Here is a 27253-nt window from a genome sequence, read left to right as displayed (position 1 = left end):
CTACTTTTTGCCAAACCCAATTAGAGTGCATCTCTGTGCACAAGCTATTCTGCATTTTTGTCATTGTTACTCATCGATATCCGCAAGGAGTCAGTGCAGCCATCTTGGCAGATGCCCGCGCTGTTCTTCCAGTGGCTTCCCCCAGGTTCTGCAGGGCAGAAGGGAACTATCCTCACTACTCCAAGTGTGGTCTGGGACCTGCAGCTTCAGCTGGGAGCTGGGAGCTGGTCAGAAACGCAGCATCTGAGACCCTTCCCCAAATCCATGGCATCAGAACTGGAGTTTTAGCAGGATCTCCAGGAGAGTTGAACTCATTACAGTTTGAGAAGCCCTAATTTATAAGTCCATGAGAACTCTGACCAAAGTCGAAACCTCAGTGGGCATAGAGGATGGCAACTTTACAATGAAACATAGAGCAAACCTAAAAATACCCAAGTCCTGAGGGGGTATGAGTACTCTCCAGCAGTGACCGTGACAAAGGTTAGGGGTAAGGGCGGGAGATGTTTTGTCCCCAGTGGCATATGTTTGAGCCCATTCTGAATGAGGAGGGGAGGGGAAGGAGCTTGGACACCAGAAGGAGCTTAGGTTTATCCACCCTCTCCAGGAACCCAATTGTGACTTAGTTTTCTCCTTAGAGCCCCAAGTCTAGAAAGTTCATGTAGTCAAGAGTCCTGAGGTCTTCTCTGGGTGTGCCCGAGCCTCTGGATAAGGAGGACAAAGCAGTGCCCACAGAAAAGCAGTTCTGAGCAGAAAGTTCCTCCCTCATGGCCACAAAGGGAGGTGAGGAATGGGTACGTTGGTGATTATACTCCCAGTGCCCGCCGAGGCTAGAGCTGGATCCATGTCCTTTGAAACCTTGGCTTCACACTGAGATTTCCAGAGGTCCCAAAGAAGACAGAAGGTGCTTATATGGGACTTCTATGGAAGTTTCTATGTAGCCATGGGGCCTCCATGGCAGCACTGAGAACCCAGACTGAGTTCGCTGCCAGCAGAAGGCTCTGAGGACAAGTGCCTGCCTCTGGCCAGAGAAGCCTAAAGCAAACTGTGGTGGCGGGATGCAGGTGGCATTTGAGTTCAACCCGTAAGCCCAGAGGTGTCAGGATGAGGGACCACAAGGGCTCCCTGTGGACCCGACGGAGGCAGCCTGAGAGAAAGTCTGTCCTGACCACAGCCCCTTGGAGGGGCAGAGGGACCTCGGCAACACAAGCCACATTCCTGGGTGCTGAGGAAGGAGATGCTTCCACCAGTTGCAATGGAGACCCGTTTGCTCGCTGTCGTGGAACTGCAGGAGAGGGGCCCACGGAGACAGGAACTGCCAAGATCCCATAAAGCTATCCAGGAGGAAGGTCTGCAAATCAGCACTGAACACACCCAGGTCCCAAGAGACAAAGTCACCAGCGAGCACATCTGCCTGGGCCCCTCCCTTCTACTTGGGCAACAGAGGGCCCAAACTCTCCTTATCCAGCTCCGGTCCCCACCCCCATCCTGCCAGCCACGACCAGCAGAGGAGAGGAAACTGGCCCTTAAATGAAGTCCAGAGTTTTGATTTCTAACTCAGACAAGACACGCCATTTTTCCATTGAGATTTTTGTTTGCAACCTAACGTGACCAAAGGATTGTCTGTTACTCAACAAGGAGCAGAAAAGTCTTGCTTGGGTCAGAGGTCTCATCCAGACTGGGGATGCTCACCTTTGGGCGCACACTAGAGTCACCAGGAATCTTAAAAATAGAAAATTCCGAAGCCTAAGCCTCATCCGGGAGCTACCGAATCAGAGTTGCTAGAGGTAGGCCCTAGAAATGTGTGCTAACTAATGAAATAACAATTAAAACTCCCCAGTTGATTCTATTGCACAACAAGGAGACAAAGAGCAGGGCACTAGCATTCAGGAGCCAGAGAAGATTATTCCTAATGAATAAATGTTCCAGGGACAATGGAAAATAGCAACGAAATAAAATTAGTTTGATTGTTACAACCTGCACTCCTCAGGGTGCTGGAAAGATAAACGCTACAGTTCTCTAAATTTCATTTGGAAGCTAAAAGTTGAGTTTTGTGCTTTAAATGTGACCCAAACCTGACCAGAGCCGAGTTCAGTTCTAAACATGGGATCCAAAATGATCAATCTGGTGTCTGGAGTTTGAGAAAGTCTCCCCTCCCGTTCTTGGTCACTAGCCAGGCTGCCCGTGATGAACAGATGGGAAGGCACTGGCTTGGTGTCTGGGGCCCTGCTGACATCGAAAGGTCTGATCACACCTGTCCGTCCTCATTAGCACCCTGGCTGGGTCTGGTGTCAGAGTCTGCGAGGTCCCGGCACTCTGGAGAGACGCTGTATGGGGATCTCTACCACGGCCTCACACACTCACACCCTGTGGATGGTACCCTCTTCCACCTGGCTGGTGCTGGCCCCAGGTCTCTCTGCTCTAAGCAGAAAGCAGCAGAGTGTCTTCCCTACCATGCGGTATGAAAAACCATCAGGCTATCACTACATTCAACCAGTCCATCTCCTTCACCAGAAAGCTCACCAACTTTTGTTTGAGGGACTTTCTGTTTCTTTGTTTTTATTTCTGTTTTCATTTCCTTCAGCACACTGCATTTTCTATCTACAAACAGACAGTGAATTCCTACACGAGGTGATATCCCATAAAAATCTCAGTTCTGAGCTGAAGGAGGAAGGCACGCTCTGAGGACATCAGAGCCGCCATTTTAATTCTCCTGGCCGCATATGGAAAAGCAACCCACTTCACCCATCCCAGGCTACCTGCTTCCTCACAAGCCAGGAAACTTGCAATCCAAAAACAAAACAAAACAAAAAAAGCATCTCATCAAAAAATAAGTAGCTGAAACATCTTATCAAAAAGATTTGTAAGAGCTAAACTTCTTTCCAATTACTATGTGACAACAACAGAAATACTGAAGGAATATAAACCCACATTTGACCTGTCATCCTAAACTTGTAAACTTTAGACCAGCAGGGAAATAGATATATATTTGCTATTTGTTTATTTTTCTTTAGTTTTAAAGGAGGGTAAGAGGGAAAGGAAACAATTCTTTAAAAGGCCATTATCTGTAATGCTATGGCTACAAATCTCATAAATACCAAAGATTCTATCACACAAGCCAAGTGAGGTCAATCTCTAATTGGTCACACTGGTTTATGGCCCACGAGGGCCATTTATATCCACTATCACCCTGGGCCGAGTCTCTTTTATTTCCACTTTCATTTATTACTGCCTGATAGCTGGTCCTTGAGTAAACACTTAAAGGGGAAAAAAATCGTCCTTTCTAAAAGGAGATATTTATATCTCAAAGACTTGATAAAAACAAACGAACAAGAAGAAGGAAAGAACAGACGTCTTTATAAAATTAACCTTGACTTTTATTTTTGAGAGATGATTATTTCCTTTAAAGGGAATACGTGAGTGACTCCAAGGGATCCTTACACCAGAAATCAATTCTTTCTTTCCTATCATTAGCTAAGTTAAAACTAACAAAAGCAATCGATAAAAATGAGGCCACGTGGATAAGAGGAGCTGAGCTCTACCAAATATTGGCACCACACAGAAATGTTCAAAAGAAAATACATCGACCCCCTGTGTTAAATAGAAGCCAGCGGCTTTACCCTGGCAGGACCGAGCATCGATCAAAGCACACAGACCACTTCTAAAACTTTCGGATGCCAGACCCTCACCCTGAATCAAGTTCACCCCCAACGGTTTCAAAAGGTAGCTGCTGACAAAATTCAAATAAAGTCTGAAGTTTAGTTAATAGTAATGTGCCAATGTCAGTTTCTTCCCTTTGACAAAGGCAACCGCAGTAATGCGAGACGTTCCCAAGACTGACAACCGGGTGAGGGGTGTCTGGGGACCCCATGTTGTCTCTGCAACTCTCGCGTACGTCTAAAATATTTCACAGATAAGACGTTTACTTAAAAACATCCATAAAGTTGTCCCCAGGCAGAGTCTGGATTTAACACTAAGGCTGTACCCACCCCCCGCCCCCAAACGTGCAGGAGGAGACACAATAATCTAGAGATTTACTACAGCAAATGGAGCCAAGCAGCTAAACTCTCAATGAAGAGGAAGATTTAATGGAACAGACAACTGCCAGGGGTAGCCTGGGTAAGGTGTCCAAACATAGCTTGTTTTATGTGCTCCTGAAAGGCTGTTTGTAAATCAACTCACATAATTCAAATAACGCTTTGAATATGCTAAGGAAGCTTGTGCATTTAAAAAGCTATTTAATAAATACCAGGGTCATGGAGAGGTTTATTGTGTAACAGAACGACTGCACTCCCACTATTGGCTGAAGGGGGCTTCACGAGCGTCATCTCTGTCCACGGGGCTGCCCCCAAGTTCACGCTGCCCAGGCCTCTGAGTTTCCATCTTCCCTTTCCTCTGCCAAGCCATCTTTGTGTGGCTATGATTAACTCAGAGCTATTACAGCGAGTTCTACTCATGTCCAGGTCCCAACGTCCCAACAGGCCTCAGCCTCCGCCACGTTATCAGGTATCTGGGCAACAAGATCCAGCAAGTAAGAATACTCTGCCAAACAGCACTTATCTGAGGCAGATAAAGACATGACAGCTGTCCCTGCCATTATTGGGGTTCGCACTGGAATTCTCCTGCTGGCCACAAAATGGACTCCTGATGGCCATCCTTTGCCCAGTCCAAACCGTTGTTCAGAGGGGAACAGTTACCACTCCTAGAAAGACAACTCAGGATCTGACAGAAGAATGCCTGCACTCTACTTGGGCAAACCACACATTCCAGGACACTGCTGTCTCATCCATGGTGGGAGGGCAGGATTCTGAATTCCAAATGGATAAGGGCTAGGAAACACATCTTCACTAGTTCATGAGCCGACCAAATACTGTTCACTTGCCCAGTTTTGCATGGGTTTTGCCATTATGGGTACAAAACATCATTTAACACTTGAGATAAAAATAATGCGTGCATCAGACTATTGTTTAAAATGATTCATCCCCCCCAGATAGCAGGAGGTGAAGAACGAAGGGGGGGAAATCGAAGGGGGAGATGAACCATGAGGGACGATGGACTCTGAGAAACAAACTGAGGGTTCTAGAGGGGAGAGGGGTGGGAGGATGGGTTAGCCTGGTGATGGGTATTAAGGAGGGCACGTTCTGCATGGAGCACTGGGTGTTATACGCAAACAATGAATCATGGAACGCTACATCAAAAGCTAATGATGTAATGTATGGTGATTAACATAACAATAAAAAATTAAAAAAAAAAAACACCTCCTTGGGAACAGGAGTCCCTGCCCTTGGACTTGGCTTTGGCCCTGTGGCTTCCATTGGTCAGCAGTATGTAGCCTGAAGAGACCATGTACCACTACTGAAGCTATTCCCTGAGAAGCTGAGCCTATTTCTAGTTGCCCTCTTGCCATCTACAGTTGCTACTAAGAAGCAGGTCTCCTATGTAGCTGCTGCTTCTTCACTTATACCCCAGAATAAAGACACACGGAACAAAATTGCCCAGCTGACCCATAAGCAAGACTAAATAATGGTGTTTTAAGCCACTGGGTCTGGGGGTGGTTTATTGTAGGCACCATTTTGTCAACAGTTGAGTGATATGTCCTATCCTCTCCCCAAATGCAAAAGCATCAGGTACTCACCATCATCGATTCCAGGCCAGCCCATGAAGTGAGCAGAAATCTGTTTCTCATCCTTCCCATACTCATTCTTGGCTACTAACTTGTAGTCCCCATTGTTCATGTGAGTGGGATTATCCAGCTGGAGGCAGCCATGGTACTCCGTGTGATTGGTAACATGGATTTTAGTACAGATGTATTTGGACTCATTCAATATGGCCCCGTTATAGAACCACTGAAGCGCTGGTTTGGGGTTGCCTTTCACAGTGAATGGAATGCACCAGTGGTGGTCTGAGGTTGGAGATTCGAGAAATGTGATAGTTGGAGCAACTAAATTGAAAAAGAGAGAGTTAATAGCACCAGAACGCTCAGAATTCTCCCCATCTCCAGATTTCTGTGTCATCAATAGGGAATTTTATTCAACAACCATTTGGTTAAGAAAATACAGGACCAGCAACTCTGGAATCCATCAATATTTTGAATCATCATCAAGGCTGATTGAACTCCCTACAGAGAGTTTCAAAGAGACTCCTCTCCCTATACTTAAGACCCATGAATCATAGTCATTTTTCAAATCTATTCAGTGTGAGAACCAGCTCCAAATAGATTGCAGAGATTTCTGACAGCAGAAAGGGTTCATTTGAAGTCAACTTTGGTTTCGAACAAATACGCCTTGATATTATGTAGATTCGTCACCAAAACGCTGAGGGCCACTGTTTTTAATTTACGGTCCTTCATTAAACAACACAAATATTGACAAAAGTGACTTTGGAAATCTTGCTGGAAGCCTGGATCTCACATCACTTATCTAAAACAGATCAAAATGACCAAGGCCGTGAATGCTCCTACCAATGCGGATTGATTATTATAAAGTATGATCAATTGGTACTTTTCGCCGATTGCCAATAGTAAATGCTCTTTAAAAGCATCACATTTTGGGGTGCCTGGGTAGCTCTCAGGTCATGATCTCAGAGTTGTGAGATTGAGCCCTGCATCGGGCTCTGCGCTCAGCAGGGAGTCTGCTGAAGATTCTCTCTCTCTCCCTCTGCCCCTCCCCCTGCTCACTCTTCTCTGTCTCTCAAATAAATAAATCCCTAAACAACAACAACGAAAAAAAAAGCATCACGTTTCATTACAGCACACTCCATTTTTGCTAGATTTCAGAAGCCAAGGTTTTGATCCTTTTTAAATGTCTGGGGTTCTATCCAAACCTAGACAAACTAGAGATTACTTAAACTTTAAAAATAAAGCACTTTATGCTTTGGGGAAACAAACATTTAAATAGCATTTTTAAACAGAGTACTTATCCTGAGGGAAGGTATTTAAAGTCCCTCATAATTGTTTATTTTAATGTGGTCTGACTTTGATAACGATACAATCGAGGACTGGAAAATTCCCCAGAGACCTAATAGCATTGTTTCTCAGGTCAGGAAATCCAAGTCCAGTGAGGTTAAATGACTTGGTCAAATTTAGCGAGCGAGGCAGATCTGGAACAGGGATCCAGGTCTCCTGATGCTTAACCCAGAAGCCTTTCCCTCCTGACCCTTCTTCCTGTTATACGTGTTCATCACACAAAGTTGCGGCGGGGGGGAGAATTACAGCCTGCTAACAAATACACTTTGGCCGGAGTCACTACCAAAGCTATCTCAGTTGTTAAAACTCTTTACCATTTATTCCTTTTATTCTTTATCTAGATTTTGATAGACAAGGTCAATTCTTCAGACCATGGCGGCCACCATAGATATTAAGTGAGAAGATTTTGAATTTGAGCATCCTGATTTATAGGTCTGTGTTACAAATACAAGGACCCTAGTGGGGTAGGGACAAAACTTACCTTCCTCCCACCAGCCCAGGCCCCCATGCCCAGGACCCACTTAATCCTTCCACCATGCTCAGAAGAGCTTTTGGTGATGTGTTGACTTAAGGACATAAAGTTGGAAGCTGGTTGCATGTGTTTGGGGATAACATTGATTTCAGGCTTCTGGGTGGCTCGAAATGATGAGAAATTTTAAGTCCAGTACCTACTGGGCACAGAGGTAGTGCTGACAGTGACAAAAGATTACAGTTGGTGACTGCAGTCATGCACCCCGACAATCACATACGGAATGTGTGCCACGGGTGAACACTAACCAGCATATCGACACCATGTGTCTACATGTGTGTAATGTGTATTCATACATACACACGTGTCCGCTTGTGGTTTTCTCACCCACATCCTGACCCAGACACAGTAAAACCTCATTAATTTATACCATACCAGCTCAGAATTTGGAACGATGTGCAAAGTATATGGGATTTTTACTGAATACATGTTTGCACAGAACACTACAACCTGGAATGCTAAGATATGTGTTGTTATTTATAATACTGGAAAATAATGCACATACGCTTAAGAAGCTTTAATAGCCTGCATCTTCACTTCAATATATACAGAAATTTAAACCGATTATAATAAAAGTTTTCTGCAGGTGATCATAATTTTCGATCATTTAAGTAGTACTCCACCAACCTTCCCACAGAAACCTGATGTCAAGCTAATGAGGTTTTATGGCATCGATGGTACACTTGGGTGTTTGTGAATAGCCAGCCCAGTACTTTAGGTGACATAACTTTAAATCTTCATAGTGCTTTTATAGAGAAAAAGATTTTAGAAACTGGTTTATCAGAATTTAAACGAAAACTGATTAACAAGAGGAGGATAACCAGCTCAAAATAGGTTCTCTCAAAAAAAAAAAAAAAAAAAAGACAGCGGAAGGCACAAGAGGACAAGCTTAAGATCAAAAAGCTTAAAAGAAAGACATGCATGTGTAAGAGAGATTCGCAGAAATAGAACACTGATTATTTCTTTAAAAAATATACACAAAACACTGCACACACTTTTTTTTCTTGACACACTTAAGCGGCACCCAGAGGGCCCCAATGACAAATGCACGTGTGTCCACGATCATTCGCTATTAGAAACATATGCCCGTCTGATTACGTACAATGTACAGTGAGGTTCACAGAATCTTGGTCTTCTCCTACAAGATTTTCTGCCACACAGGAGATTTGCTTTCCACTGTCATCAGATGAAATGTTAGTTATCCTTAAGGAGCCCTGTGTGTGGCTTGTTTCATTCTACAAATGAATTAACAGACAAAAATAATCCTTATTAGGGCTGATCCCAAAGTGACAAGATTTGGGGTTTCTCCCCCTAACTAAAGAAAAAAATATATACCATTATAAAGTTTTCCGGCCTGAACTGGGGCCAGGCAAAAGAGTAAATCCAGAGCTATTCTATTTCTCTAGAATATAACTGTTTAATGAGCAAAGTTGATTTAATCCTTGGATTCCTATCTACGTTTCTCCAAGGGAAAAGACCATAAGGTGCATCCCTCGCCTTGCTCACAAGGACACAAGAAGCTCACTAGACACCCAGAGACTCTAATCTATTGGATATACACAACTAAAATGCAAACCTGGATTCATCTTTGTTAATTACAAGAATGAATAGAAAGTAAATGTATATCAAAAACTCATCATAAATGTCTCTGTATGGCCCTATAAAATTTTAAATGATCATCACTAGATGAATACAATCTCAAGTTCTGAGACACTCTCGTCTCTCTAGGAACACAGAGCCAAACAAAAGCCTTACCATATGTTTGGAAACCAGATTACCGACATCCCAGTACAAATTCGGAACTGGATCGCCTGCAACGCTACAAGATAATGTGATAGACTTTCCCTCCTCCACAGTGAGGTTGGGTGCAGCCAAATTTGCTGATGGCAAACCTGTGGAACAAGAAAAGTAAGTGGAGACATATACAAATAGTTCGATTCATTATTAAAATAATCGCAACAAATTGGAAACTCTTCATGCTTTAGAATCAGTAATGATTTAATTTCCGAGACAGATTTATGTTGATCTGAAAAAGTGCTGGGTTGGTAAGCTTTACAGATTTAACGTGAACCAAAAATGTGCGGTTATAAGATTTGAAAACAAATTTTGCATGTTTCTTAGAAATATTAATGCAGAATAACTTTTTACTTTAAAAAAAAACTAGTTTATAAAACTAGGTCTTCTATCTCTCTCAGGGTTCTACAGTTGCTAATCCAGTTTTTCTCCACATAAATAGGTTTCTGTAGACCATCTTACCTTGTTGATTTCCCCATTGTCCCCTTCATTTTTTATAGTCAAAAACAAAAAGGTGAGAGGCACCTACATTTTTTGCATAAATTCTCTTTTTACATTAAGTAACTCATAAATATAACCCCACCCCCAGACCTAGATTTTGATATAGATTACAGAAGAAAATGTAGCTTTTTGGGTTGTTTTTGTTTTGGGGGGCGGGCAGAGGGAGAGGGAGAGAGAGACTCTTAAGCACATTCCACCCTCAGTGCAGAGCCCAACGCAGGGCTCGATCTTAAGACCCTGAGATCATGACCCGAGCTCAAACCAAGTGTGGGATGCTTAACCGACTCAGCCAACCAGGCACCCCAAGAAAATGCAGTTTTAAAGCATTCTTCACACATGAAGCTGGACCATCACAATATTAGAATGTTCCAAAGCTATATAACTCATAGTTAAATATCATAGGAAAAATGGGTTATTGTAAAATTTCCAGTATGATAAAAAAAAAAAAGTCATGTGGATCTATACTTCCACATTTCAAGAGCTTTTTGATGTCATTATCACGTCTTTAAACTATCACACCTATTGGGTGTTTACACTGCTTTAAATCACATGGGACTCACACTATTTTCTGCATGAAGGCGCATCCCAGAGAGCGTAACGATATGTCAGGTCCTGCCTGTCAAGCTCGTCCCTCACTTGGTATCAGAAACTCTGCTCCAGAGCTGCATTTACCCCGACAGCTGTGTCCCAAGGACCCACGACACCTCATTAACTCAGGAGTAAGCTAGAGGTCAGAGAAGGCAATTCATCTTCAGGACACATTATATTGCAATTAAAACACCCACCTAGCGCTCTCTGACCCACTGTCTCCACATAACTGTGTATAAACCCCTCTCCTACGATGCAGTCCTACTGACAAAGCCTTTCTTCTTTATCACCAAAAGCGGCCTGGAACAAGACTTCTCCAGCGTTCGTCTCATGGTGTCCCCACCATCCACAGAGGACTTCCCAACCAGACCCGGCTTTCAGTAGCCGGCAAGACTCTTCAGAACCCTCCCTGTCAGCAACCCATAGGAAGCCTTGTTCTACCTTACACAGGGTTTCAAAAATGCTCCCTAAGACTCTGAGTTTCATACTCGCAGGTTTTCAATCTGTCCTGTTTTTAGCTTCCAAGGCTCTTCTTTTGTTCCTGAACGGTCTTCTATTTGTATAGCGTCCTGTTTTTGTCTCCCAGGTGCAACATCTCCTGACCTCTTTGAGATGTTAATCATTTCTTTTGCATTTTTCTTCTCTCCATATCAACACTGTTTCTGGCAACTTGTTTTTCATCATCTTTTTGTTTGGTATTTGTCTCTCTTATTGTAAGCGTTTCTCAAAGAGTGGGTATCATCGGCCGTTCCACACATCTTTAAGAACAAGGTACTAGAAGCATTGTGCATTTAACTGTTGCTTTTGGTGTAGGGCAATATTCTTGGCCTTTTTCCTGCGTACCGCCTTTTGCCATTATCATTAGATCATTTTGGGACAGGGTGTGGTCAGATTATTCAGATAATACTCTTCCAATGTCCTACCCGGAAGAAGAAGAAGGATGGAAATACCGATATTCATATGTAAATCCATCATTTTCTCTATGGTTCTCACAGCCTCACCTCTTTCTGGAGTTCCTCATAATATTGGTTTGATCCTCTTTAGAGAATAAACCTCCAGTTTTCTGCTGAGGAGGGAGGGGTGCAGTCACCTGGAATGTATGGAATGAAAATGGGATTAACTGTTCCATCAGGGACTTGACCCACTCTCTTGGGTTTGGTGTTGTCTGCACGCCTGCTTCTTCCTGGACTTGGTAACAGCTCTGTGTCCCAAACCAATCTCCTCTTGCCCTTGCCCTCTGCCAACCTGGTAATCAGCATTCTCAGCCATTAGCTCGGTTTCTATTCGTCTGTCTATTTTCCAGCTTGCAACCGTTTGTGTCCTGTTGACTCCTCTCCCATTTTCTTGTGCTTAGAGATTTATCTGCTGATTCTGGAGGGATCACAGAGCCAGAGCCTGCCCTGATGCTTGTCCTCAAGGTATGACCTCCTCCACCAACAGAGCTTGGAGACATCCCTCTTGGCACCTTGAATACAAACTATGGGATGAATTTCCTACTTACTATAAATGCATATAATAGTTTGGAAATTCTGAGCAGAAAAAAAGGTTAAAATAGAGATTCCCAAGAGAGAATGCTATGTCATAATCTCCATTTCCCTGAGAAAATTTAATGTAGTCTTTTTCATCAAGCCTAAATTTATATAAACAATTCTAAAAAAATGTGTGTTTAATTACATTAATAGTAGTATTATTTACTGGGCATTCACTGAACCAGAAACTCTTTTCTAGTACTTTAAGTGATTGGTTTATGTAATCCTTACAACCATCACAAAGTTAAGTGTTTGTCCTTATCTAATTAAGGAAGACTGTGTGTTCTGGAAAAGTCTAACACATCTTCCAAAATTGCCCACATACCTGTAGACCTAGGATTCCGAACCCAGAGTTCACGGTCTTCACCACTACACTATACTTCCTTCCCAGACTGCATATATCCATTTTAGCACAGAACATAAATACCAATATGTATCTATAACCTAAGAGTTTAGTTCATTTAGAAAATAATCATGTGTCTATTTGTGAAGGAAGAATGAGTCTCTCTTATTTATAGACAAATTGTCTCACCCTGTCACAGCAGTTCTCCAAAGGAGTCTGTGCAAAATTGGCCAAGTCTAGATCTTTTAGATGTAAAGTCTTCCACAAATGAGTAAGCATCTGACTCACATTAATTCTAAAGCATTAATAGGCTGGCCAAAGATTCAATAATGGAAAAAACAATCTGTACTTGAAATATCACTTGAGGTTTAATTAGCACAATAAAAATGAATTGGGATGCATGAACAGCCAAGGCAGGATAAACCATTTGCCAGGCACTACATCCTGGCTTAATAAGATTTGAAATCAGCACAAGTACAGAGCAGAGCTCAGCAATGCTTCCAAGAGCTTCTAGCCCTATTGTCATGGGATCCTGATTTAAGCTTGTGAGCAGTCTTCCTCTGCACTCTGAGAAACCTCACTGGAGATAAGAGATGACCAGCCACTCAGGCAGATGGACACCTCTATGTCAATGTCCTGGATGTGTTCCAAAAGGACATACCAGCCTGCGGACCTCACCCACCACGCAGTGAAAAGGCTGACTTCCTTTAGACCAGGGCCTCCCAAACTGTAATGTGCGTGTGAATCACCAGCAGATCTGATTAGAAACGTTGCTTCTTTCCAGTAGGTCTGCGTTGGGGCCCGAGAGTCTTCATTTCTAGCAAACTCCCTGTTCCACAGACCACACTTTGAGTAGCGAGGGTTTAGACGATGGGTGTTGACTGGACAACCGCTCACTAGGTTTTTTCGTCCACGACTATTATTCTTAAACTTGGCAGGGGCTTGAGCAATCATCTCGTCCACGGAGCTTTCCCCAAAGTGTGTTCTGTGGAAATCAGACTCCTTGAAACATTTGGTGGGGAAGAGGGGGTATCTAATATTTAAAAAAATAAGAGCCTATAGGAACTTCCGTAACTCTGGATGTTCACTATGTACATCACATATTAAAAGCTCCCAGAAGTCCTGCTCTAAAGGAACCAGTTCACTTCCATGGATCTTATATTCCCCAAGCTTTTTTGACTACACCCTTTCTCTGTAGTATCTTGTTGTGGCTCTGTTATTTTTATTTGAAGTAATTTGACAAAATATAAAAGATACACATATTTAAATTTAGATGTAAAATATATTTAAAGCTATATTCATATCAATGGTAGTAATAACATTAATAGCTCATGTTTATTGAGTACTTAATATGTGCTAGACCTCATCTGCAATATTCTCGATATTAGCTTATTTGGCATCCTAAAAACTCTTGAAAGTAGGTGTCATTAGGATCCCCATTTCCAGATGAAGTTAAAGCTTATCAAGTACCACAACTGAATAGCTAATGAATGGGAGCTGGGCTTGACCCTCATCTTTCTGTCCATGGCCTTAACCAATACATTGACTGGCTGCCTCCTTTATTGGGCTCAGCCCTGCCTCTGTTCCCTTCCATGAGCGCACACTTCCAGACAATTGACTCTGTCTTAGGATCACTAATTTGAAGTATTATTCCAAAGGGATAAGGAATGCTCATTTTTAGTACGATATTAGGTAAAAATGAATTCGGTTGACCTATCCCTAAAAACATAAAAAGCAAGTCAAGTAGGCAGGGTCTCACTTTCTAATGGTTGAAGAAAACTAACCTCTTATCATTTTGAGTTATTAACTCAGCTTTGCAGTGAGTGAAATGGGTCAGGTCTGGGTTTTATTTTTCACCTGTAAGTAGGGATAATGCTCTTTCTCATCTTGTTTTAGTGATCCCTGAGCTCTGTTCATTTTGTGTTCGATCATCATTCTGTGCATAAAATATTCAAATAAATTATGATTTTTGTCTCCTCTCTCCTCTCCTCTCACGTTCTCTCTTTTTGGCATATCTTCCAATTCCTCTGTCTCTTAAAGCATGTATGTTTCACTACCAGGAAAGAAGCCAGAACGAGCCTGACCTATTTAGAAGTAGCTGCTTTACGCCCAGTTACAAAAATGACAGAAAATTAGCCAAGTGACTTTCCAAGCCCAAATTGGAAACTGTGCTTCTATGCTTGTGTCATTATAGTGACAACAACCAGGAAACTTCTAAATACAAAAACTGTGTCAGCGGCTGACAGGTTAGAAAAAAAACAGCTTTATTTGCCATCCTAAAAAGATAAAGGAAAACAATGGTTCCCTGTGCGGCTTGCTATATTTTAGGAGACAGAACCTGATCCCCAGTAAAAGCAAAGCAAACCAATAAACTAGATGTCGTATGTGTTTTTCAGAAAAGAAACAACAAATCAATCCAGCTAAGGTGGTAAGAAATTAATGTGTTATATCAATCTAGCTTCCAGAATACTGACATAGCATTTCCTTCGAAACTTCTGTAAGCACTAACAAAGCAGAATTGCTATCAGTCTAGTTTCCTGGTTTGAAACAAAGAAGGACTATGTACACATACGCTAGGTAGACATGTACTGCAAACCACAGCGTGACAACCAAAAGTATATCTTAAGAAGAAATTAGGAAAACCAATTTACCTCAAGGAACCAGCCTTCTTCTCCTAGGTACCTGTGAACTGACCTCTCCCATCCTAAATAATATTTTGTTGATGTGTCTTAAGGAATCTCTCCACTGAAAGCTTGAAGGTTGGGAAAGTGGAAAATTGGAATTGTTGTTATAAATAACAAGGAAACCAAAGGCAGGACTGATTTCAATTCATGGGACCACTAAGGGAGTTTTACATAGTAGCCATACAGTTCAAGCATCAAGTGATTTACCACCTTATATTCACTGTGGGACCAGCATGTTCTATGGTAACCAGTTACTAGTAAAATAGGTTGAGGGGTTGCTTTGATATGACCCAGAGGAATATGCCTTTCTTACATTATTTGCCATCTACTTAGAACAGAGCATCTGATCCACTATTAACATTTCCTGCAGAAACTCTCTTCCAGAGATTTAAATCCTAATTATAGTATAAAAAAGTTAAAGTATAAAGTATACTGTTCTCTAATAATCCCATTTATCGAGGGGAAAGGACTGAAAGGCCTGTACTGCAAACCTAAATGCTGAAGATCAAAGTAGCGGGTGCATTCTTATATTAAATCAGCACAACAACCTTGGCAAAATAACCTTTCTTTAGAACTTGTGTCATTTGATCTCTGTCTTCAGAACCAGTGTGCCTAGCGACCCCTTTTTTCCAATTAATGTGGAAATTTTAGATGAACGTGTTTTGTTGCACTGCAATTAATGACGTTTTTCTAAGGTTAAAAAGGACCTTGTGGAGAAACAGACCACAACATGTTTCCCAGCACGAATAAATTTACAGTAATTCACGGCAGGAGGGGCTGCTAGAAAAATATTGTGAGACATTCTAACCGGGCTGCAAATGGTAACAGGGCCATTAAACTTCCCAGCCGCGCCAACCACACTCACTTAATCACTAAGGGCAGAAGGAACGTGAGACTCTTTCAAAATGGGATGATGACAGAAATTTCAAAGGGAACGACAAAATGCTAATATATGGGATAATTTAGCTAGAATAATATAAATCTTTAAGTTGTCGTAACTTTAATATCTACACCATTGTATACAAATCTGGTCCAACCTGGTGCCTGAGTGGCTCAGTTGGTTAAGCGTCTGCCTTAAGCTTGGGATCGAGTCCCACATCGGGCTCTCTGCTTGATGGGGAGTCTGCTTCTCGCTCTGCCCCTCCCCCCTGCTTGTGCTCGCTCTCTTGCTCTCAAATAAATAAAATCTTAAAAAAAAAATCTGGTCCAACCTGATCACTACTATAACGTGTGTGGCTCATGCATTTATTAATTGATGAATTCAGCAAACATTAATCAAATGCCTATTACATTCAAGGGATACATTGACACCATGGAGGATGTATTTTTGTTTATAAAATGTAGAGAGTTCGTTAATATAATACTTACATGTACAATACTAAAAGGGGAAGTTTTTAAAGAAAGCCCACCTAATAAAGGAATGAAATCTCAGTAGCTCTTTCTTATTGAAATTAAAATGTTACCAGTTGCAAATTAACGCAGTAGCCATAGTTATTGGCAAATGGTTGGCTTACAATGACGAAACAAACACACAAGACCATACAGTACTCTTATGAGTTACTCATACACTTAGCTAACAAGTCGCATCCAAAAAAAAAAAAAAAAAAAAAGTGAAGATGAGCTCCATGAATCTGTGATGTAATTAAACACAACATATATATTTTAAAAGTCTACAAAGGGCAAGACCTAAAAGAAAAGCCAACCAACCACAAATCCATGCTCTAAACAAGACATCTAATTTGAAGACAGTATAGCATATTATCCAATTTCTTTAGTATGGACTTTCAGAAACAATTTAAATCCAACTACCTGGTATAAATCTACTGCTCAATTTGCCTAACTTCCCTTTAAAGAGCCTAAACTGTTGTGATGAAGTAATATAAGAATAAGCCCTAAACTGAAGTTTCCCCCCTTCTGATCTCAAATCCCCAGATATTATGCAAAATTTTTTTAAACTCCAGAACCATGCTGGAAAGTGAGAAAACATACTGCTAGTGGATAAGACACCATGAGAAACCCCTGAACAAGAGAAAGTGAGAGAGTGGGATGAAAGAAAATCAGCACAGCCCCAAAGGGACACATAAGTATTCACTGCACAAAACAGGGAGGCTCTAGGCTGACCCCAGACTGAAGGAGCAGACTGCAGGACAGAGTGGAGCCCCACCTTGGCTGAGCCATGCGGCCACTGGTTCAGAAAATAAGTAGACAAAACAGGAGAAATAGCCTTTTCACATCCTGTCCCTACCCACTCACTGCAGACACAGCATCCAACAAGAAGCAATGAGTGCAGGAACCTTACCAGAAAAAATCAGTACTGCTAGGTGCTGGTGACACCCTAGAGATATGGTGAACCCCAACACAGGAAAGGGTGTTTCAGTTATTAAAAAAAAAAAAAAATCACTTGAGATTGCAGAAATTAGAAACTGAGTGTTGAAAGGGAAAAATTCAGTATCTGGAGAAATAGCTGACGGCCAAAGGAGTGAGTCAACCCATTTCCCCATAATACAGCACAAAAGGACAAGCAGATGGAAAGTGCCACTGAGGCTGAGGGGTACAGAGGGTAGAGCCCTTAAGTGTAAACAATCATCTATATAAATTAGAAAACTCTTCCAGAACTGCAGACAAAACCCCTCATACTGAAAGAGTAGGCTGCATGTCAAACAAATTTTTTTAAAACACACACACACACACACACCTAGTTACGTTGCAGTAAAAATTTTAGAATAACGCAGAAAAGGAGAAAGTCTTCAAAGCTTCTAGAAGGAAAAGAAAAGCATAGGTTCCCTGTCAAGAAGGAAGCATAAGACTGGCCTCAAGCTTCTCATCAGCAACACTGAATACAAGGAAAAATGTAATACAATACCTACAAAGGTCTAAAAGGAATTTATTCGAGTCTAGAAATGCATACTCAGCCAATTCCACTGAGAACAAATACAGTCTGATTTTCCACCAGGCAAGGACTTAAAGATTTTATGTTTTTTAGTTTCTCTGAAAGAAATATTAGAGGATACACACCAGCAAAAAGAAGAGCCACTCCAAAAGGCAGTAGGATACAAAAGTTAATGATATATACAAAGAAATAGTAAATCTTCGAAACAGTCAAGTAACAATCTACAAACAAAATCCTAGTTGACAATAATCTGAGGGACGGGAGGAAAAAGTAAAAAGAATTAAAACTATTTTTTCCTGTCTTGGAACTATCTCTCGATACTTACAAGAAAAATATGTTTTAATATGGGTGGTGAATATTTGGGTATATTTCCAAAAACACAGAAACATAATTTATAACCTTCAAACAAGAAAAAATTAAATGATGTACTGTATGGTGACTAACATAACATAATAAAATAAAATTTTTTAAAAATTAAATAAAAAAACACTAAAAATGGAAAAGGAAAACACTATAGAAAAATAGACAAAGGTTATAAATAGGCAATCCACCAAAGAATAAACACAATGTCCCATAAACACAGAAGATACCCAATAGTCACCAGGAAAAGGCAAACCAAAAAGCAATGACCTACCATTTTTTAGAAAAATAAACAAATAAGAAGTGTGCTAATATTAAGACATGCTTTGCTGGAGTGGCTATAAATTGGGACAGTTGTTTTTTAATGTGCAAACCGTATCAGCCAAAACTTCTGCTTCCTGCTATGTACTCTAGGAAAACCTTTTCATCTGTACACAGGTACAAAGAGCACATGAAAAGATGCTCGTCGAAACATTTCTGGAGTGGCGAAAAATGGGAAATAAGCTAAATGCCCATCAATGTGGAAATTTTAATGTAATTAAGACAGAGTCTACCACGAATAGCATGCACTGATTAAAAAGAATATTATAGATCTGTAACCACTAACCGGAAATGGTTACAAACAAGAGAAACACAAACTTGATGTGTAATACAGGAGGTTCTTTTTAACCACAAAATGTATCAACATTACTTATGCAATTACAAGTAAGTAAAAAACACATGGAAAGAAAAAAAATTGACAAACAACATAACAGTTTCAGAGTACAAAAGTGGTAGAGAAATAAGTCTATCCATTCACCTTTTTTACAATGTTGCTTTTTGAAAAGCATCATCTACACTAAAACCAATTATGAATGTTACCACGAACGTAACCATCCTCATGGAGCAATCCAACGCATTCCCTCCGAATCAGGACAGTGAATTCTCCAAGTTCCCTCATTCACAAGATTCACTGACTAATTTGTAGCAAACAAAAAATTACTAAAAACTGACAAATTCATCAGGAAAAATGAGGACCAGTTCCCTCCCACTCTTTCCCTCCCCAACTGCAATGGTCTCACACAACACATTAGGTGGGGTGCATCACTGAAAGCTGTCAAGACAACATGGCCAAAAATTAAAATTAAAAAAAAAAAGAAGAAGAAGGAAAATCGGTTTCAGGCAAGGGCAACACAGACGTCTATCTTACGGGGCCGTTCGTGGAATAAGAGCAGGAGCTCGATGCTCTCTCTTTCTTCCTCTCAGTGGTTGCTGAACCAATATGGTCACAACACCATGGACTTGGCAAGCTGGCCAAAAGGCCAGGTGACTCAACACTGAATTTCTTGTCCCTCCAGGTGATTTATCTCAGTGGTGCAAATTTATACCAGAACAGAGCACAGTCGCCCTCGTATCAATCAGGAAAAGATATATATTAAAAGTTGGTTTTTTTTTTTTTAAATGTTGGCTAGCAAAGCGAGAGAAGTTGGCAAGAGAACAAAGCCTGATTTCTCTGTTAGGAAGCCAAAGGGCTCGAGGACAGAGAAATCTGTGGGAAGAGTAACTGCTCTCTCATGAGCCCCTTCAGGGTAAAAAGCAAATACTTACCTTTCTTTTTATGACATTCTCATTAAAAATGAGCAGCAGCTCTATTTTCCTTCAAGAAAAACTGACCTCAAACAATAGGGTCTTCTGAAAACAAAGAATCGAATGTTTGTGGTTCACAGACAGACTCCTCACAGACGAGCAGCCTTCGGCTGTGTCGCCAGCCACTAGGCCAGAAGATCAAATATAACTGTGAGCTGATTAGCTGGTTGACCTCAGCCTAGGTGGGGACTGCCAAGGCACATCACAGATGCCCTGAGCAGTAAATTCTGAACCGGAACACTCGGGTGTTCCTTCCCTGTAAACACGGTGGCTCTCAGAGAGATGGGACTTTGTATGACTCTGGAGATGCAAATGCTGAGGAGGAGTGCGGGCAAGGCTGAGCAGGGGCCTAGAAACCCAAACATGGAAAAGCATGTGTAAGGGCATATTCATGGCGCCCCATCATGAGACACAGCCCTCTGGCAGCAAGACAAGTTGAAGGGAATGTGCTGGATCAAAGTGCATTTTCTTATACTGCTGAGGACACTTTACCACAGCAAGATCCTTCCCTCTCCATTTTCCAGGTGCCAACCACGTATATAACGTGGCCAACAAAGTATCACACTCTTGGCACATAGTTTTTGGATGGATGGATAAATGGATAGAGGAATGCGTGACCAGACAAATGAACAAAGAAACAATGGAATAAACAGCCTACTTTTTCTCCATGGGCTTCAAAGTCATCCATTCAGAATTAATATTCTACTTGCAAAAAATATGCAGCAAAGTTGCTCCCAGCTGACTTCTCCACACTGCACACAAACGTTGCCCAGCTCACCAGAGACCTCAACAGCATACTATATAAAATCTGGGTAGTGATAATCCTCCCGGACTCTCTACTACACCAAGGCAGTTAGAATAATTAATAGCAAATAGAATTCATTGATTCGAATGTAAATTACCACAATTGGGTATCTGCAGGTTTGCCAGGGGAATATTCTTGCTGTTTTCATTTAGGCAGTACAAATCCTGAGTTTCTGGGCTGGATTTAGTCTCCTGAAGAGTCTTGATCCACATAATGTCACAGGAGCATGTAAATGGATTGCCCACCAGGATCCTACACGGAACAAAAATGAAACCCGGTCAGGCTTCTCTTTTTCGGTGTTAACTACGCTAGTGTTTACAAAGCACTACAACATTATGAATTCTATCTGGCCAGCAATCTTCGGAAGTTATACCCACCTTTATAGCTTTATAATACTTATTCATTCATTTATCTAATACTTACTGATCTTCCGCTAGGTGCAAACACCACCGTGGACTCTAAAGGATGCAGAGTGATGCAAGACCTTTCAGAATAATGGGGAAACAAGACAGGAACAGGCAGAACTATAATAGAGGCTAGAAAAGGATGTCTCATAGGATGGGGAAAAATCAGATGCCATAACAAATTTACCACGGCCATTACATAGTAATTAAGATCTTCAGTGAAGATGCCAATAGTTAAGTTATCAGGAACACTAACATACTTATCTCTGACCAGGCTAGAGATTCAAGTGTTATCACTTAATAAGCTCAAACCACAGCAGAGAGCAAAGCGATTTCATCTGACTTTACAGTGAGACCGTAAATACAAAGGGAAGGCTGAAATGTGAGGGCCAGTAAGGTGGTACCAGCTTTCTGCACAGGGCAACCACTGTTCAGCGGGACCGATGCAAGAAAGTTGGAGTAAATGTGAATAAGAGAGCCTGGAAGGGAACTCTGAGACCTCCTTCACACACCCAAGCTCAGGGTTTCTGAGAACAAGAGCAAGCGAGCTCCAGATGGAGCCACTCAGCCCACGGCAGGAGGGTCTGCAAAGAGAAAGCCACCCATCAGCTGAGCTGCCTGGACTCCCGTGGCCTGCAACTGGTAACGAAGGAAGTAGTCAAGAGGAAAATAAAAACCACAAGAAAAAAAAATCTTTAAATGCTTATTTATAATACTCAGTGGCCTATTTAAGATGAATTCCATTTATGGTAATGAGCCTTTAAATGAGGCCATTTACAATCGTTACATAGGCTCTGCCCGGCATTAACCACAATACTTAAGATTTCCTTGAGGACAGAACCTGGGCTTTGCAACATCATTTACTCCTGTGGTTTTCTGGTTGGGTTCGAAGAATCTCAGGGATCCCTGGAGACTCTTCCAGGAGTCTCTTTGGGGAAAATGTGGTCATGGCAGCCTCGTTTAATTTGTGTCTGCTTGATCGCCTCCAAGTATCCCTCCAACAACAAAATAGAACGTGATGCTACTAGATACAGAGTCTAAGGCAGAAGAGATCCACAGTGCATCAACTCCAACTACTGCAAGAGGTTTCCTGGCATTCTAAGTACATGAAAAACTAAAGAATCTCTCAAAAACGGAGGCATGACCGAACCCACAGAAGGGATAAAGAAGCGAAGGATCTTCAGCTCTAACTACAGCAATGTTCACATGAGCACACCACACTGGCAGAGAGCTGGCTCCTTTCTTCAGTTCATGGGCAAACCCCTCTTCCAGTGATTGCCACAGCACCTGACCCTCGTTCCTTTAGGCTTCTAGCTCTCCCACTAGATAGCAGAATCCTGAAACACAGAGAGTGTCCTTCTTACGTCCCCACGGCCCAATGCATGAGTCTGATTCGCAACCAGGCACACAATTAACATCTGCTGAGTGATTTGATTAAATCTGCTGCCAGGAGAAATCAGAGGCCTGTGGATTTGGAGTCAGAACTCTGATTTCTGACCCGTCAAGAAAATGTTCCGCAGTGATGCTCAAAAGGTTCATATTGGGCATCTCTCGCCCTGTTTCATATCTTCCTTAAATTTTACGTGCCCATTCCTGGGTTAGAAAGTTTACCACTTCAAGCCCGGGGAATTGAGTGTATTCCAAAATACTGCCCATCGCCGACACTCGGCCAGGCAACCCTTGTTAAGACCTATCTGCACCTTTTCCTTGCGAGCAGGGGAAGACCCTTCAACTCAGACAATATATACAGTGTGAGCAAAAGCTACAGCCTGGTGTTCAAAGGCCTTGTCCATCTGGGCCCCCCCGCTGACACACTGAGCCTCTGCCTTGGGCTTCTTTGGGCAACTTACCCATAGGAATGTCAACAGTTAGCGCAAGAATGGAGCATGCCTGGAAACGGTGGCTCAGTCATTAACACATGGCGATCTTTTTCCTATCATTTTGCAGCAAAGGAAATTAGAGCATCAGGATAAATCCTGAGTGCAGTGGCAGACCCAGAAGAGAATCGCACAAGGATGGGCAGGGAGGGAGAAAGACGACCTCTCCTCCAACGCTCACCAAGCACCAGTGGACGCCAGGGAGTTCCACCCATGGCTATTTTCCTCCTTGACTGGCTCTGCTTTCCATTAGGCCCTAGACATCACCAACGCTATGAGACATGTTGCCCTTATAACATAAAGCTCCCCCCCACTCCGATCTTTTTCTGCTTTCCCTCCTTTAGAAAACAAATCTTTACGTAAAAACACATTTAAAATCATCCTAAATGATACCTCGCTGTTGAGATTTCTGGGTTTTGGTTACTTAATCGTGTTCTTATGAGGGAATAAAAAAAACAAGTGGCCAAAGCCTGAGAAATCATTTTTTTAAGAATTTTGATATAAAAATAGATCTGCAGCATCACTCATTTAAAAAAAAAATACTAATTACTCTTTCCTCTGAAACTGTTTCCCTGAATGCCAGACAATAATCATTACTTACAGCTCAGACAAGTCAAGGTGACGAAAATGTTTCCTAGACAAGCTCATCAGTTTATTTCGGGTAAAATTGCTGAAAGAGACCAAAAACATTAAATGTGAATTAAAAATGTAACATCTCAGGAAGAAAGTATGCAAATAGAGGTTTTTTTTTTTTCAAAATATAATTTTATTTGATCATGGTTCATGCTTTCCTTCAACATAGTCTCTTTCTTCCATCTGGAATGACAACTTAGTTTTTCCTGCCTCTCCTAAAATTCTTGTTCATAAGGGAAGGGGAAGGGCAGGCATAATTTTCAAAACATCTATTTTTAATCTCTTTCTTAACCAAAAGTTTATTTTTCATATGCTGATTCAGAGGCAAGTTATATACTTCCTAGAGATCTCTGACCTCCAAACAATTAAGAGGAAGAATTAATCTAATTTAAAATCATAAAACTCACTAGGGAAAAAGATGCTTTAAAACTAAACAGCATTATGAATATTTTGAAATTACGTGACACATAAAACTCTGAATATAAACTGAATTTAACACATCCTTATAGGAAAGAATACACCCACTGATTGATAACTCTGGTGGGCATTGTTTATATATGAGTTCTAAATAACCAGATAATTCCATGATGAGGACAAGAACAACAAAATATCAGAAAACAAGGACTATGTCAGATTTCATCTGAAACTATCCTAGCAACGTATCATTTTAAGATCTGGACCAACCAGTGACTTTGGGGCACCTGGGTGGCTCAGCCAGTTAAGCATCTGCCTTCAGCTCAGGCCATGATCTCAGGTTCCTGGGATCAAGTCCTGCACCAGGCTCCCTGCTCATTGGGGAGTCTGCTTCTCCTTCTCCCACTCCCCCTCCCCCCTGCTCTTTCTCTCTGTCAAGTAAATAAATAAAATCTTAAAAAAAAAAGATCTGGACCAACAAGACGGTGAAAAGTCAATGAAACCAAGTCATATTTGTGATTGAAAAAATACCAATGACTCTACTGATGTGTTCTGAATACTTAGTTTTATTCAGTGGGCAGGAGTTTCCATGTCTGATGATCAGGGCCATGAGGCCCTGAGTTGGAAAATTCAGAGCTGTAATCCCGGCAGCTGACTTGTTCCGTGAATGTGTTTACTGGTTGAATTTATTCAAAAAGTGTCCAATGCTTGGGCCTCCAGACATGTGTTTAATAACTAGCAGGAATGTAAAACAAACATCAACTTGGACAAAAACAGCCAAGCCCTCAACAAATTGCAATGAGCCTTTTAGGATCTGTTTCCTGCTCGGGAACGCAAGTGCTAGCGGGGAGGGAAAAACTGGACACCTGAGGGCCACAGGAGTCCGGGCCCCTTCCCCGAGGCTAGTCTGCTGAGTCAGCCCAACAAACTCACGGGTTGCCCAGACATCCCACTATGTCTGACCAGTCACCCCTCAGAGGGGGGCCCAGGAGCTAATGTATGAGCCAAGGCACGTGACAAATACAGAAACTGCTGCTCCAGGGCCCCCCGATTCGAGACTGCGTGTGTCCTCGCCCGCCTCCTTCTATATGGAGAGTTCCACTCACCCAAACCCCTACCTACACAAGGGTTCCCTCTTCCTTCGACACTTACTTCTTCTGTCTTTACACTGAGCGTAAAGTGCTCACCCACATGAAAAAATAATCCCCCGGGAAGTTGTAAAATGTGCCCACATACATCTTTTCTCTTTTCTTTCGGAACGTGAATTAAGAATGAGCTTCATTGGAGTATCATACATTGAAAAGTCAGTCTGCCCGTGTTCTCCAGGCATCTTCAGAAACCCCCACCCTCTGAAGGAAACACAAACAAAACCAGGACTCTTCCTCCCGAGAAGAACCAGGAGAGAGGGGGCAAAGAAAGAGGACACTCTTGGTCAAGGTCTTGGTCAGCGACGAAGCCCCGGGCCGGCACCAGCAGCAGCTGGTCCTGTCCGGCTGCCAGCCGCACAGCCCGGAGTGGGATCACACGCCGAAGAACAAGATGAGTTTTATGAACCATACTTATTACTGGGGCCAAAAGCCAAAAGAGAGGGGGAGGGGAGGAAGAAAAGTCAACAATCCTCTTACTGTTTGATGACAGAACTCTGCAAAGGAACTAATTAGCACCTCTGCAAAGCCCCTGGAAAATACAAACACTGGCTTTTCTCAGAACCCCTGGGGAGGAATTAAAGGCACCAAGAAATAAACTCAGTTACCAGCCACAGGGGCGGTGGACAGGCCCCATGTGATGTTGAATATGCCCAGGGCAGAGGGAGGGGCGGTGAGGCAGGATCCAATCCGAATCTCCCTCAAACCCGAAGTGAAATAATAGATTGCTCTTGAGCACATTGTTATATGGTTGGGGAGACTCAGAGATAATCAGTGTACCCCCGGAGTAAAGAGAAACAGCTTCTAATGCACGTTTCTTTTTCCGCTCCCTGGTACCCAGTGTCAATATCCGAGGTAACTGCAGGAAATCAGGAAAAACAAGCCAGTGCCCAAGTCTTCAGGCATTAGCAGAGGTTGGGACTCGGGTCTGCAAAGGCAAACACCTGATTTGCTCCCTCCTCTCTCCCTGCCATTCTCAAAGCCAACTGCTTAATTCAATTTAATTCTGGTGATTAGGAGCCTCTTTCATCCATGAACACTGTATATGAAGCTTACTGGTCTTATGGCTGCTAAATATCGTCTAACTTTGTTCTGTCTTAATATTTGATCATGCCTACAAATGTCAATAGAGTTTTTGCTGCTTGACCAATGACCTGGCTTCCCGGCTACTGCCTTTTAAAGAAACTCTCTAAGGTATGTCCATCTCTTTGGTTTTCCACTCTCAAATGATACCTCTTTGGGAGACAGGGATAGATAGTTGGTTTTATATAAGTTGTTGACAGCACATAGAATGCCGATAAAATTATTCTACCATATAGCACCCTGAAAAGATACACCAGGTGGCTTTGGTTTTCCTATAAATGGCATGCAACAGGCAGGAAGGGAAAGTATGAAGAGGTAGAGTAAGCCCTTTATGAATAAGTCCCCTTATAAATAAATACATTAATTACTAAAATGACAATTAACCATAGCCCACTGTACACATCACATCGTTAGGGGAAGTGATGGGGTAAAAGAGCCAATAAAATGGAGTCGGGAGAGTAACTCAGGTAGAATGTTAGCTGTAATGAAAATACCAGAACTTAACCACTGAGGTCATTAATTACATTTAAGCGATGGCTTTAGAGCATTTTGACTTTTTTTCCTCTCCGACTTCTCTCTTGTTCATGCCCTCAAGACCTACACAGACATCAGATTTGTGTAGGCAAGCCAACCACAGAGATGACACCAGAGAAGCATTTAAATGAAATGTGTTAATTCAGTTCCGTGGAGTTTTTGCTGAATGTTTTGTATCTTCATTCTACAGACATTATTTTTAAATAGACTTCATCATTAATGCTACCTATAAAATACGAAGTCATGAAACTGGTTTTAGCAAAAAAAGGCTTTTCATAAAATCAATAAATCTCTGTAGAGTGTCCAGGAGACCTGCTCCGAGAGAATGATTTTTTTTAACTGGCATGGAAATCCTCTGGGGAGCTGTTCTCCCCAAGAAAAGAAAGAGGACAAATATTATAAGAAGGGCCGGTTCTCTAATAATTATATGGATGGCATAGATTTTATTTCCCATGCTCTTACTGTAAGAGCTTAGCCAGGGGTGGGCCCTGGAGTCATAACTCTTGTCACTTTCCATTTGTGGACCTGAGCGAATCTTCGAACTTCCTCAGTC

General features: G+C 42.0%; 1 protein-coding gene across 3 annotated transcripts in view; it reads right to left on the bottom strand.

Annotated features, from left to right (window-relative positions):
• Window positions 1-27253, bottom strand: part of NTRK2 (neurotrophic receptor tyrosine kinase 2) — a 133750-nt gene that overhangs the window by 76168 nt on the left and 30329 nt on the right. For all 3 annotated transcript variants that reach the window (XM_064580048.1, XM_064580047.1, XM_045882322.3), the window contains 5 exons: window positions 23493-23561; window positions 20708-20862; window positions 9246-9382; window positions 8593-8725; window positions 5633-5938 (listed from right to left, as the gene is read on the bottom strand). In XM_064580048.1, the coding sequence (XP_064436118.1) occupies window positions 5633-5938; window positions 8593-8725; window positions 9246-9382; window positions 20708-20862; window positions 23493-23561 (800 nt within the window). The remainder of the gene's footprint in view (window positions 1-5632; window positions 5939-8592; window positions 8726-9245; window positions 9383-20707; window positions 20863-23492; window positions 23562-27253) is intronic.

The sequence above is a fragment of the Mirounga angustirostris genome, unplaced genomic scaffold, assembly GCF_029215605.1.
Source record: "Mirounga angustirostris isolate CCGP_5_RB_7025 unplaced genomic scaffold, mMirAng1.0.hap1 SCAF_15, whole genome shotgun sequence".
NCBI classification, from domain to species: Eukaryota; Metazoa; Chordata; class Mammalia; order Carnivora; family Phocidae; genus Mirounga; species Mirounga angustirostris.
Note: the sequence above shows the minus strand (reverse complement) of the source record. Positions and strands in the feature narration are given on the sequence as shown.